This window comes from Sapajus apella, unplaced genomic scaffold, assembly GCF_009761245.1.
Source record: "Sapajus apella isolate SASKATOON/1434 unplaced genomic scaffold, GSC_monkey_1.0 scaffold5, whole genome shotgun sequence".
In the NCBI taxonomy this organism is placed as follows: Eukaryota; Metazoa; Chordata; class Mammalia; order Primates; family Cebidae; genus Sapajus; species Sapajus apella.
In genome coordinates this window covers 20296654-20310297 of record NW_022436945.1, presented here as the reverse complement: position 1 = coordinate 20310297, position 13644 = coordinate 20296654, and the positions used below count along the sequence as shown (strand labels likewise).

Below are 13644 nucleotides of genomic sequence, written 5' to 3'. Positions count from 1 at the left end.
CTCTCTCTATTTTTTTTTTTTTTTGACTAACCATATATGGTGGCACACATTTGTAGTTCCAATTATTCAGGAGGCTGAGATGGAAGAATCACCTGAGCTTGAGTGACACCATATCTAAAAAAACATATATATGTGTGTTTGTGTATGTTTGTGTGCATATATATATATGTGTGTGTGTGTGTGTGTATATATATATATATATATATACACACACATATACATACACACACACACACACACACACACACTGTTGAGTAAGCAAAACTATGAATACGTAAGTGGACTGAGCAAACAGCCTCAGATAGTTAATTCACTAGTTTTGAAATCTAAAATATTAAATCATTCCAAAGATACTCATACCAACTCAGATCATATGTATTAAAAATATATAACTTACCTCAAAGGTATATTACAAAGATACATATTTTGAGATCAGTTGAAAAAAAAATCCTATAATGTAAACTGTCATCCACACATTAAGAATACAATGTCACAGCAAAATATTGCTACACCATTGTTTTCATAAACAATCAACTCCAGATTGGCTTTGATATTGCTTACACACACATCAGCTGACTAAATATGTGTTTCATACTCTTTGAAGAAAAAAAGAAAAAAGCATGTATCATAAAAATTTACATAAATGTTTTTAATACAGAAGTAAAATCATATTTTTTTTAAACTGTTAAACAACATAGGTCATATTTTTATTGAATATTTAATAATGAACACCTAATTTAGGTAAAATTAGAATTTGTATAAGTAATTCACATTCACTTTACTTTCTTGCAAACATTGTGAAAGCTTAAAAGAAAAACCTCAAAAGAAAAACATGTATCTTTTTTTTTGTAAAAGATAAAATGTATTTTTTAAAAAGTCCCTAGGCCGGGCGCAATGGCTCAGGCCTGTAATCCCAGAACTTTGGGAGGCCAAGGTGGGCACATCACGAGGTCAAGAGATCTAGACCATTCTGGTCAACATGGTGAAACCCTGTCTCTACTTAAAATACAAAATTATCTGGGTGTGGTGGTGCATGACTATAGTCCCAGCTACTCGGGAGGTTGAGCCAAGAGGATCGCTTAAACCTGGGAGGCCGAAGTCGCAGTGAGCCAAGATCACACCACTGCACTCCAGCCAAGGCGACAGAACGAGACTCTATTTCAAAATAAATAAATAAATAAATAAATAAATAAAATAAAAAATCCTAGTCAAATTTTTATTCTCTATAATAAGGCCTGAATCAATTAGCAATCAACAAAAATAATGCAATTATTTTTTCCTACCTGAACTCATGATATACATAACAAAGTATATACATAATGAATGAATTGAAGAATATTAAAATAAAATAATGAAAAAGAAAAAAATATTTTATGAAGTGTTTCCCAAAAGAATGGAACTGGTCTAATTTGCACTTTCCCATCTTTTGTTTTGCATAAGGTAAGGATTAAGGTGATACTATTTTTTTAAAAATTGGACTAAGTGACCTAATTTCAAGTACATAGTACAAAATACTAAAATAGCAAGGTTGAATATCACTGAAGACTCAAGAGAAGCAAAGGAGTCCAATTCTTTTCTCATAGAACTAGTCGCCTGTAAAATAAATGTGTTCCCTCTACTTCACATACGCACAGTGGTGGAGAGTGGCCTCTGTCTGTCCCTAAACCTCAGTTCTATCACTTTACAAATTGTGTGACCATGAGCAAGTTACTTAGCTCTGCTGCACACTGCTTTGACAGCTACAAAATGAATATAATGATAGGTGTTATTTTATTGATGTTATGATTATTTAATGAGTTAATATATGTAAAATATGTTGACTAGTGCCTAAAATACAGTATGCAATAAGTTTAGTTATTTATGTATTTATATATCATTTATATACTATTATATACTATTTACATATTAGCACACTAAAATTGAAACTCCATGAAGGAAGAAACTTTTTTCTGTTTCATTTATTGCTTTTCTTCCAGTGCCTAGAATGGACCTTAACCATAATTGGCATATAGTAGTCATTCACTGTTTTCTTTCTGAAATGTCAACTGCATTACCTCTTTGTATGTGTTTCATATATGTAAATACATATATATGCATATGAATATGTCCACTATACATAAATACATACCCACACACATATATTTCTTATTGAAGGTAAAACATTACAGAAAACATCAAGTTTTAGTAACAAAGTAAATTTTAATGTCCTTGACCTAACAGCATATGCAATAGTTTGGGAAAAATGCAGACATTGCCATCTATTGTTTCCAAATCCAACAGAAATGCCATCTCTGTATCTAAAATTGATGTTATGTTCAATAGTTAAATACACAGATTTAGATGCAATTTTTTTTTTAAAAGTCTTTGTTTATACCATCATGATTACCATTTCCTCAAACAAGGGAAGTTTTAAAGTTTCTAATAATAATTGTTGAGGGTCAAATGTAAAGTTAGCTCCCAAAGCTTAGAAATGTACTTCTTAGGAAAAGTCTACTTGCTATTATACTTTGTTGCCTAGAAATGCTGACCAAAGGAAAAGGAGGAAGTTCCCCTTCCAGACTCTGATGAGTTTATCCTGTATCCCTCACAAAGTCATTGTTTCTGTATCACACTGGACACAGATATGTATCTATGGTTCCAGGTTACTCATTATTAATTTTACCATGGGAATGTATTATTTTATTTTAAAAGTTGAAAAGCACAACGGAAACAAAAGCATAATTTTTAATTTGTCCATGGATTGGTCTCATGATGAAACGTCTATTGCATGCATACATAATAATAGAGAAGAGTCACTCAGAGTGTAGTATCAGCCTTGGTTACAAGCCTGGCAGTTTCCATATGCCAGGAGAAATCAGACCCACTGGATCTCTGTCAGACCTATTATGCCACTGTGCATGAAAATCCACTGAGACTGTGCTTTCACAAGAGGAATTATTAAGTCTACATTTTTGTTTCAACTAACTCCCACTCCACTTAACTCCTATTGCTTTTCATTTTCATGCTGAAAATGTACTAAAAACTTAAGACTAAATATGAATATTGTCATTAAAAAAGAACTGATAAACTTGTGAAACAGTTTTTAGGCTGTTTCATGTAAATATTGATTTTACATTAATTAATAAACCCTCATGCACCTATTGGTTAGCAGAATTTTTAAAAACTAAGATGTTATGTAATATCAGAAATCTATATGAAAGCTGAACATTGCAGAGAGCAATCAGTGACGTGCCTACTAAGTTAGATATAGTAAGCTAAACAATGTATTTTAAATTTGATGCCCATGCAAACATAGTATAGATTCATATATTTTTCACAAAAGCCATAACAATTGAACTAATATTTCTTTTTCGATATAATAACAGATCTATAAGGTTGGCTTTTTGGAGATCATCAAGGGAAGAAATTTTTCTTTAAAATGGAAAGTATACTGTCCTAGGAATGGACGGACTATGTGTAATAATGACAAGTTCATAAAGAAACGATGGTCCAGTCCAGCGTGTTTTTGCTGAGAACAAAAGTAGATTCTGCTATGGACTAAATCATGCCCCGTAATCCCCAATGTGAATGTACTTGGAGATAGGGCCTTTATGGAGAAAGTTAAGGTTAAATGAGGTCATAAAGTTAGGGCTCTAATCTGATAGGGCTAGTGTTCTTTTGGTTTTGTTTTGTTTGTTTTTCGAGGTGGAGTCTTGCTCTGTGACCAGGCTGGAGTGCAACTGCGGATCTCAGCTCACTGCAACCTCCGCTTCCTGTGTTCAAGCGACTCTCCTGCCTCAGCCTCCCATGTAAAGGCACCTGCCACCATGCCTGGCTAATTTTTGTATTTTAATAGAGATGGGGTTTCACCATGTTGGCCAGGATGGTCTTGATCTCTTGACCTCGTGATTCACCTGCCTCAGCCTCCCAATGTCCTGGGATTACAGATGGCTGCCACCACACATAGCCTAGTGTTCTTATAAAAAGAGGAAGAGACACCAGAGCTTTCTCTCTCCTTTTTGTAAAAGGTTAACAAGACGTACTTTTTAAAAAATCCCTAGGCTAGGCATGATGGCTCACGCCTGTAATCCCAGCACTCTGGGAGGCCGAGGTGGGTAGATCTCAAGATCAGGAGTTTAAGACCAGCCTGGCCAACATGGTGAAACCCATATCTACTAAAAGTACAAACATTAGCCGGGCATAGTGTTGGGTGCCTGTAGTCCCAGCTACTCGGGAGGCTGAGGCAGGAGAATTGCTTAAACCCGAGAGGCAGAGGTTGCAGTGAGCTGAGATTGTGCCACTGCACAACAGCCTGGGCAGCAGAGACAGACTCTGTTTCAAAAAATAAGGCGAGGGGGGTAGAATTTTTTTAACTGTAAAAACAAATGTTATCAAACTATTGTTGAGTGTTTCCCATACTACCTAGTTTACAACAACAGTCTTTACTTCTTCATCTTTACCAGGGATATTTCAATGGCACCGAAAGTCATTTTCACAATAGCCAATGCCTATTGCTATATGTGGAAGGACCCATCCAGTTGTTGCACCTTGATCTGAAATCAGTGTAACTTTGAAGACAGTGATTAGGATTAAGAGGCTATCACAAAATCAAACAAGTGATTAGTGTAGCAAATACACATATACACATACACACAAATGTATGCATATTTTTTTTTTTTGAGACAGTGTCTCCCTCTGTCACCCAGGCTGGAATGCAGTAGCATGAACACAGCTCACTGCAGCCTTAATCTCCTGGGCTCAAGCAATTCCCCACCCCCCAACCGCTTTTGCCTTTCAAAGTAACTTGACTTTTGCAATTTCACACCTGAAATTACAAATGTGAACCACTGCACCAAATTACAGGTGTGAACCACTGCACCCAGCATATATTTTAAATACAATATATTGAAAATGCCCCCAAAAGTGTAAATGTAACTTGAAAAGAGGTTAGAGAAATTCATAGATAATTAGAAATATTCTCTTCAGTTGCTTTAGTGCTTCAAAAAGTTGCAAATGTTTTATATGACTCCCATTAACTCTGTCATGTAATCAGGAGTTATTATTTAAAGTGACAGAAGAGTTTCCAGAGGCTTCAGAACTGGATGGGGACTTCACAAGGTCATACCAGCCAATCAGTGACAGAACTGGGGCTAGAAGGCAGATTTAGATTGCCTCATCCAGCTTTAGTTTTCTATTTTTCCACAGACCTTTGAGGAGTGAACCAGTAAGAATGTGGTAAGAATTTCAAAAGCTCTCATGCCAAATTTCAGTAGCATAGCTTACCATTTGCAATAAGAATAGAGAAGAGGGATTAGTGTTAAAAACTCCGGTTTCTAGGCTATAGAACAGACCACCTAGAACTGAATTTCTGAGAACAGGGCATGCAAAATCTGCATTTAAAGTGACATTTGTGCCAGATAAAAATCACATATCTATTACACTCGGTTAACACAGCCCCACACCACATTATGAGATCACCCTGATAGTTTTTATTAAAAAGTTTTAATTCCACTTAATCTTTAGTGTTTTGCTAAAAGATCACAGCTAAATAAATGAAATAGATTATCTCTCAAATTACTGAAATATTTAGTCCATTCAACCAGTATGGGGGAGGACAGCCCTTTGCATTTGGTCTGCTCTAAATATTCCACAGATTTTTGTCATTTGTATTTTTTCAAATTTCTTCCAACAGTGAAAAACAAGCCCTTGTTAACCTCTTTAAGTCTCAGCTTCCCCCAGTTAAGTTAGGGTAAGAAGCTGCTGCGTGGCAATAATGTATCAGTAAGTAGCAACTATTTTTACTACACTTGTCTAAGAATAACAGTAGAGAGGAGGCAGGTGTGCTGCCATGCAGTTTTTCTACTTTCTTTTTCCTCCTTTTCTTCTTTGCTCTCCTCTTTCTCCTAAAAGAATGGAGACAAATCAGTGAGACTGGATAGTCCAGCCTGAAAACAAAAACCAAACCCAAACAAGCCACTTAGTCTAAATGGGCAGAAGTGAAGGTTTCCTACTTTTTCACACTAAACATGCAGTCATATGGCATGATGTCTACTGGCATCCTAATGGTCACCCAGGGCCTGGGCCAAAATCCCAGGCCACAAACATTTGCTTTTGTCAGGCTTGAACATCATTTTCTGATGTAGCCTTACCCTACCTCCCGGAAATCCTTACTAGAATTCAAGACACCTTAACACAGTCTCAGCCTTCTAAGCTACTGAAGGCTACCCATCTGTCCTCATGGCCTTAATCAAAATTCCCATTTCTTAAGGACTATTGATCTTTGTGAGTTGCTGACCTAGTTATCTACTTAGAGCAGTTTATGCCCTGGCGAGCTAAAGGCTGAACCAAACTCCTGCAGAGGTCGCTTATGGCCATTTACACTTTAAAAGAGGAATCCTTTGAATGTTCCTGGCTGCTTCGGAAGGCCAGGGGGGCAGTGGCACAACCAGTAATCCTAGCACTTTGGGAGGCTGAGGCATGGATCACCTGAGGTTCGGAGTTTGAGACCAGCCTGACTAACATGGAGAAATCCTGTCTCTACTGAAAATAGAAAACTTAGCTGGGCGTGATGGTACATGCCTACTCGGGGGGCTGAGACAGAATAATGGCTTGAGCCTGGGAGGCAGAGGTTGTGGTGAACCAAGATCGTACCATTGCACTCTAGCCTGGGCAACAAGAGCGAAACTCTGTCTCAAAACAGAACAAAAAGAAGCGATTTTCAGTTGCAAGGGATCTCTCTGCTCTCAAGTCACTGCTCATTGCTCTCAAGACAGGGCATAGTCCTCTTTGCTTAGTAAACCAAAATATGCCCTGCCTTACCTTTACACATGACTTTAAATATTTGGCTGAATAAAGATGGAAAGTTGATCAGTGAGCATGGATTGGCACAATGAAGGAATACTATCTGCAAGAAGATATAAGTTGACGAAAACAGAGATCCATGCGTGTGCTTGTGTGTACATGTATCTATATCTTCTCCAGATAATGATCTCCAGAAAAATGCTAAAAATCTGTACGGTTTAGTGGTTATTATTTGTACCCCCTCTGCTTCCCAGGTTCAAGCGTTTCTCCTGCCTCAGTCTCCCGAGTAGCTGGGATTACAGGTGCCCACCATCATGCCCAGTGAATTTTTTGCATTTTTGGTAGAAACAGTGTTTCACCATGTTGTTGAAATGTCAGAAGTGCTCTGCAGGACCCTCAAACTGTGTACCGCACGACCAGTGTGTCTCTTACTTGCCTCGGACATTTGCTGTAGTTTATCTTGTCTAAGGTTTCAGTGCTTACACCACCAAGGAGAATAAGGGAAGGGGGCCATCGGAGAATTGCTGATGTGCCACCGAAACAAGAGTCACACACCACACAAGGAAGGCAAGGACTCTGGCCAACATAGGAGGCGGACTTTTATCTTGGAGAGACCCACCCAGCAGGGGCAGAAAATAGCAGCCATGAGGCTCTCAGAGCTTGATAGGAAATAGCCACACCATATTTCAACAATCCAGTGTGGATGGATCTGCAGGCTACTTAGCAACAAAGCCCAGGACCTTTGTTTATTTGTTCAACCAATATTTATGAGCACCTCCTCTACGCCCAGCACTCTACTAGGCACTAAAAATACTGTGATGGCAAAGGAAAACTTGAGGGCAGTCCCTCTGAGCTTCATGTCTCCCTTGCCTCCTATGTATTATTTTTTCACTGTCCTATGTATGAAGACAGGGAACTTATTCTAGTTGTGTTGCATCTCCAATCCAAAGCCTTGCAGTGTGTATTAAAGACACAGAAAATTATGGCTGGGTGTGGTGGCACATGCTGTAATCCCAGAACCTTAGGAGACTGAGGTTGGATGGATCATTGGAGGTCAGGAGTTTGAGACCAGCCTGACCAAAATGTTGAAACACCATTTCTACTAAAAATACAAAAAAATTTGCCGGGCATGGTGGTGGGCACCTGCAATCCCAGCTACTTGGGAGGCTGAGGCAGGAGAAACGCTTGAAGCTGGGAGGCGGAGGTTGCAGTGAGCCGAGATCACGCCACTGCACCGCAGCCTGGGTGACAGAGCCGGACTCCATCTCAAAAACAAAAACAAAAAAAGATAAAGAAAATCAACACATTTTCTAAAAAAAATGAATGGATTTAAAAAATCATGCACATCAAAGAAAAGTGTTTTGCAAATCTGCAGATAGAAAATTATTCCCAGAGAGCTATTTCCAACTTCGGAAATGCTCCCAAAGGACTTCGGTCGTTTTTTTTAAGAATAACCTAAAAACTAAAGTTAGGGTTATAAAGTGATTTGCCTAATTCTTGACAGTTTTGTTTTTTAATCACATGTGGAGCTGTAGCTTATAAGTCTAGTCAAATAATTGGATCTCCAAATTATACCTGCAAGCATTTTTTTTGTGACTCAAAATGTTAGAAAAACTGGGCCTGTTTTAAGGAATTCTTCTTCCAAAGCACATTTCAAAGCTTCCCTCAAATGTTTTCAGTACTCTTGAATTCTAACTGAATATTTTTTTCACAGACTTTATAAGGTTACGAAACTAATTCCATCAGAGTTGTGAAAAAGCTGTTCATTACTTCAGTATCCTCGCCTCAGAATAATGGTGCTCTTCCTCACAGTTTGTTCTGAGGTACAAATAAGCAAACATGCATTCAATGCTTTGAAATTTCAGTGGCATGATACAAACACAAACTCTCATTTTTCTGCCCGCTGTGTGGTAGACACCTGTACTCCCAGCTACATGGGAGGATTCCCTTCTGCCAGGGGTTCTAATCCAACCTGGGCAACATAATGAGACACTTGTTGTCTCTTAAAAAAATTTAATAAAATTTCTAAATAAAATAAACTATCATTTTTCTGCTCTGTTATCATCTTTATAACGTATTAATTCCATGACAGCAAAGGCTTTATCTTATTACTCTTTTAATACCAGGACCAGTACTGATAGAGAAAGGAAAAAACTTCAGGCAAAGGATGAACTACTCTAAACTAGACCAGTCTCTAGCATCTCACATTCCTTCTCAGATTTTGAAATGGAGTATTAATTAGTGTCTTTTAGCTTAAAATAAAATATCCGTATGCTAAAATATATAGGGTAATATGTGGTTTTTTCTCTCTTCATCTGTCCACTGTCCACAGGCAACTTCGTAAATAGAAAGTTCTAGTAATTACAAAGGAGACTGACCTAGAGGCCTGAATTCAATAGCAACAACTGGGTGAGGGGGTAGTTGGGGTGGCGCTGGGTGTGGTAAAGGACTGGGGAATGGGGACTGGGGGGTCTGTATCTGATCACTGAACCAATGGCATGTGTTCGAAGATTTTTTTTTTAATCCTAAGAATAGTAGAGGAATGATAACAGACTTCTCAACAGCTTTTTGCTGTTGATAAATGTTGCTGTAATAAGCATGCTATTGATCATTCAGATTCAGCTTAAAAGTACACCAAAATCCTTGAGAGTGTTAGCATTTTTTTTTGCTTTGATTTACTATGTTTTTCCAATCATAATAGTAAATAGCCATAACTTCCTACCCCAGTCTAGAGCACTGGTTCTCAAACCTTCTCGACTGCTTTCACAATAAGATATATTTTTTACATAGCAACCAAGAACATAAACACACACCTCCACACAAACACAGCTGAAACAAAAATTGCACAAGACAATAATTACTCTTACTATGGGTGATGTACTCTGAATTTTTCTATTTCATTTCATACTTTTCTAATTGTGGTAAAGACTCAATAAATTGATTCATGCTTCAACAGCGTGTTGCAGCCTGTTTAGAACATGCTCATTTACAATGTTCTTCTTTGTGAAGGTATTCATAAATATCGCTTCTTTGTGATTGTATATTAAATTAACCCCAAATTCTGGACTTTATTTCTTCTATAATTTGTTTTTGAGTTGATGTTACTTGTTACAGGATTTACATTTAAAGTATGTCTAGTGACGTTTACTACTTGGGATGAGGAAAACAAGCATTTCCAAAAAGCAGAGATTGGTAAACATACTTTTCATCAATTTCTTGCAATAGTCCTTGTGTTCAAAACACAATGAGAGGTTGAGGATAATTAAGTTTTATATAGAAATCTTACTTTACTCGCAATGATGTTTCTGAAAATTCCCCTTTTGCAAGATTAAATACACAGCTTATAAAATAAAAATCCTCAGGCATACATTAGAGATTCACAGGGGTGAGAGTGCATTTCCTATCACTTCACACTTTAATGTCTTTCCAATATTTATTTATTTTTCTTAAACAGCTCCTATCTTGAGAGTGATTCACCAAAAAATCTTGAGAATTTGGCATTCTTACTTCCAAAATTTGTAGAAAATTTTAATAGGGCAGACAGTGTGGTAAATGTATCATAAAATTATTAAACTTTACATATGGAACACTATTTCCTGGGCTCATAAACACATACAACATAACAAATAAAAACATAAATATACAAACATACAGAGGTAGAGGGGCCCTCAAGAGGACTTCCAGACCTACCTATAATATCACTTATACAACTAAAATTCAGTCACTTACTCTCTCAACAATACGTAACCTGCTGAACTCTTAGAAGCTGCTTGAGTTTATGTCATCTGAGATCAAACAAGATGTTTAATAAATATGGACTTCTGACAAATGTAGTCAATAAAAAAATAGGAAGCCACATATTCCTTCAGAATGTGACTACAGTGACTTTAGGAAATCGAAGTGAAAAGTTCTAAATTTTCTTAAGGAATTAAAGAAAAAATTCAAAAATTATATAGTAAATATTTTGGTCACTATTTCAAGATTAGGAAAAAAACAATCCATTACAGTGCTCATGATAAATATAAAATTAATTTCTCAAATTTGTTTCACAGACAATATTTATATATATATGTGTGTGTGTGTGTGTGTATATATATATATATATACATATATATATATATATGGAAACACATACACACATAAAATAGCATTTACAAATACAGGCACAGAATAAGCAAAAGGTATTATCCTTCACTCTAACAGAATTATCTGACTGGCCTGTGATTACGTAGTACATAAAAATATTGATCAAGTTAGATTTTTATTCAAAATCAGTATTTATCGTATTAAAGACAAAGACTAAGAGACTGAATTTCCCTTGCTTCACACTAAGTCTCAAACTTATTGTTGAAATATGCTTTTGGATTTTTTTTTAAAGATGTCACTATTAAGTCTAATAGGTGCTAACCACCTCTTTAAGAATGGAACACCTAGTGACTCAGACACCCATTAGTAGCACATTTCTGCATTAATACTGTTTCACACATTGATTTTATTTTCATACTATTTTTCCTTATATGAGAAAGAAGAAGACTCAAAAATAAAAGGTACAACAAGTGGAACAAGCAGTGATTGGCTGACACCCCACGGCCAAGGGCAGGCTCCAGCAGGTTTCCAAGTAGCAAGGTCATCACAGTATGGTGCATAATGGAGCATCATATTAGAGTGGAATTCAGCCAAACACAGTAATGTATGGATGTAGACGCATCTGAAAAAAGGAAAATAAAGATTTATGCAGGTAAAAAAAAAATCGATGAAGAAATTTTCCTCAATGTCCTATACCCAATTGGAAAGCAATAGTAGAGATTTAGGAGCAGAGAAAATTTTTAATGCAAATTTTGTATTTGTAAATAATAAATACACTTAGGGGTGGGGGAAGTTAACTTGTCAGAGGAATCCTACTTTGGAGTTTAATAGCTTTTTGTTTGTACACAGCATTAGAGTTCAATACAAACATCACTACATTCCTGAAAATAAACCTTTATTCTGCCTTTAAAACATTAATTCACCAGAAGTGATAATTAAGATTAGTTTTAGTGGCTTCAGCTCAATTCTTCTTAGAATGTGATTTCTCCCACAACACTAATGCTAAATAAAGCACTGTGTAATGTACCGCAAAACAGTCACTGCTTTAGAAAAAATTCTAAGAGTTTTTTTATAAAAACTAAGAAAAGCAAAGCTTACTCTAGATATATAGGAAGAGCTCTTACTATTTCTACAGAGTCATAGTAAATAAATGAATGGGAAACCTTGCCATAGTTTAGAAATTGATTACATACTCTTTATACATAACTATTCTAAACAAAATTGGTTATATATATTTAAGATACTGTATATAATTATACTAAATTTCCCACATAGCTCCACCGCCACCCTGTCCCAGGAAAGAAAAGATGTGAAAATGTCTAATAGAGTAGATTGTTATGATGAAGTAATGGCTTTGTCACATGATATTTAGTTTTAAAACAGTTCAGATTTTATTTTTAAAATTAAGAGATTCAAGAACTTATATTTTATCACTGTGCAAATTTAGAATCAAATACACTGGATTGGCTAACCGCCTAACAAGGAAGCAATCCAATTGAAAACTAACAAAATGTTGTATTCTTCTAAAAACTTGCTAGAAAACAAATTAAGAGGAAACGTTCGTGCATGACTGTGTGTTAAGGATGCTACTAAAATAAAACGTATGTGCAAAGTTGATAAAATGCAAACAAGCCCAGAAGCCTGAAGTAATTATCAATACTGATGGAAAAAAGTAAAAGCTGATTTATAATCAGAATGCCTAGAAAGGGTCATACGTCATGTCATGTATGGGATGTTTTAATTCTTTTCTATTTAAATACATTTTTATTGAAATATACTAAATGCTAGACAGGAACTTATATCTGTTATCATTGTTCTAATATTAAAAAAAGCTGTCAACAAAATATATGTTTTCAAACATATTAAGATGCTTTACTGTATGTTATCAATTACAGTCCTACACGAGGGAAAAGAATTATTAACTTCTTTTAAAAATCTGTAAATTTTGAATTATATTTTACAAGATAATTTTACACAGAAGAACTAGAGCCTAAAGCAGAATTATAGTCTATTGTAAAGACGTCAATCTTCATAGCCAAATATATAGCCATAAATAAGTAAGCAAATCTCAACACATTTCTATTGCAATTGAAATATATATAGAGAAAGTTACAGAAATTCAGTTTTTTTTTTTCCATACAGGTGGTATAAGATAAATAAGAATACTGGACACTACGTTCCACGACTTGGGCTCTGGTCCACATTGTATCCCTGATAATTCAGTCATCCCAATCAAGTCACTCATTCTCTTCTTGTTAAAATGAGGGACTATTTGTCCACACCTTGTAATTCTTAAATGTGATGATGATAATGATTTTAGGTACAATCATTAAGCTGTTGATTACAGTATATATTTACTTCAACATTTCGTACGTTTAAAGTCAGACATTTTTCACTTCTTAATCTGTAAACATCATGACTAAATAAAACACTAACAGGACCATAAATGGTATACATGAATATGTATATATATGTCTCTGTGTGTACAGAGGCAGTTTGTGATATAAACCATGTTCAAACTTTTTCACAAGATATGTAAATAAAGATAGAAAGATAAGAAAAAATGATTTTGCTATACTTATTATACTAGATGATTTATTAAAATCTTTAAATTGACTTTGTTGTCTTATATCTAAGTCATGAATTGGTTTAGGATAAGTTTTGGATAAGGTTCAAATAGTCATATGTGGACTTCTATATACATTTGCATATTCACTGCAGATCAAATCAATGGATGACCTTTTCATTATTTAATAGACATCCAGAGATCCAGATAAT

At 35.7% G+C, this 13644-nt stretch overlaps 1 protein-coding gene and 1 long non-coding RNA gene across 10 annotated transcripts in view; one reads left to right on the top strand and one right to left on the bottom strand.

The window, feature by feature from the left end:
* Nucleotides 1-13644, top strand: part of LOC116548070 — an 854356-nt gene that overhangs the window by 710610 nt on the left and 130102 nt on the right. The window lies entirely within an intron of this gene.
* PCDH7 (protocadherin 7) overlaps nucleotides 1-13644 on the bottom strand; it is a 410550-nt gene that overhangs the window by 388824 nt on the left and 8082 nt on the right. Inside the window, exon 2 of one of the 9 annotated variants that reach the window (XM_032273716.1) lies at nucleotides 8219-11488. The exons of the other annotated variants lie outside the window; for them this stretch is intronic. Within the exon in view, the coding sequence (XP_032129607.1) occupies nucleotides 11453-11488 (36 nt within the window). The 3' untranslated portion in view covers nucleotides 8219-11452. Of the gene's footprint in view, nucleotides 1-8218; nucleotides 11489-13644 lie in introns of those variants that run through there. 9 annotated transcript variants of the gene reach the window in all.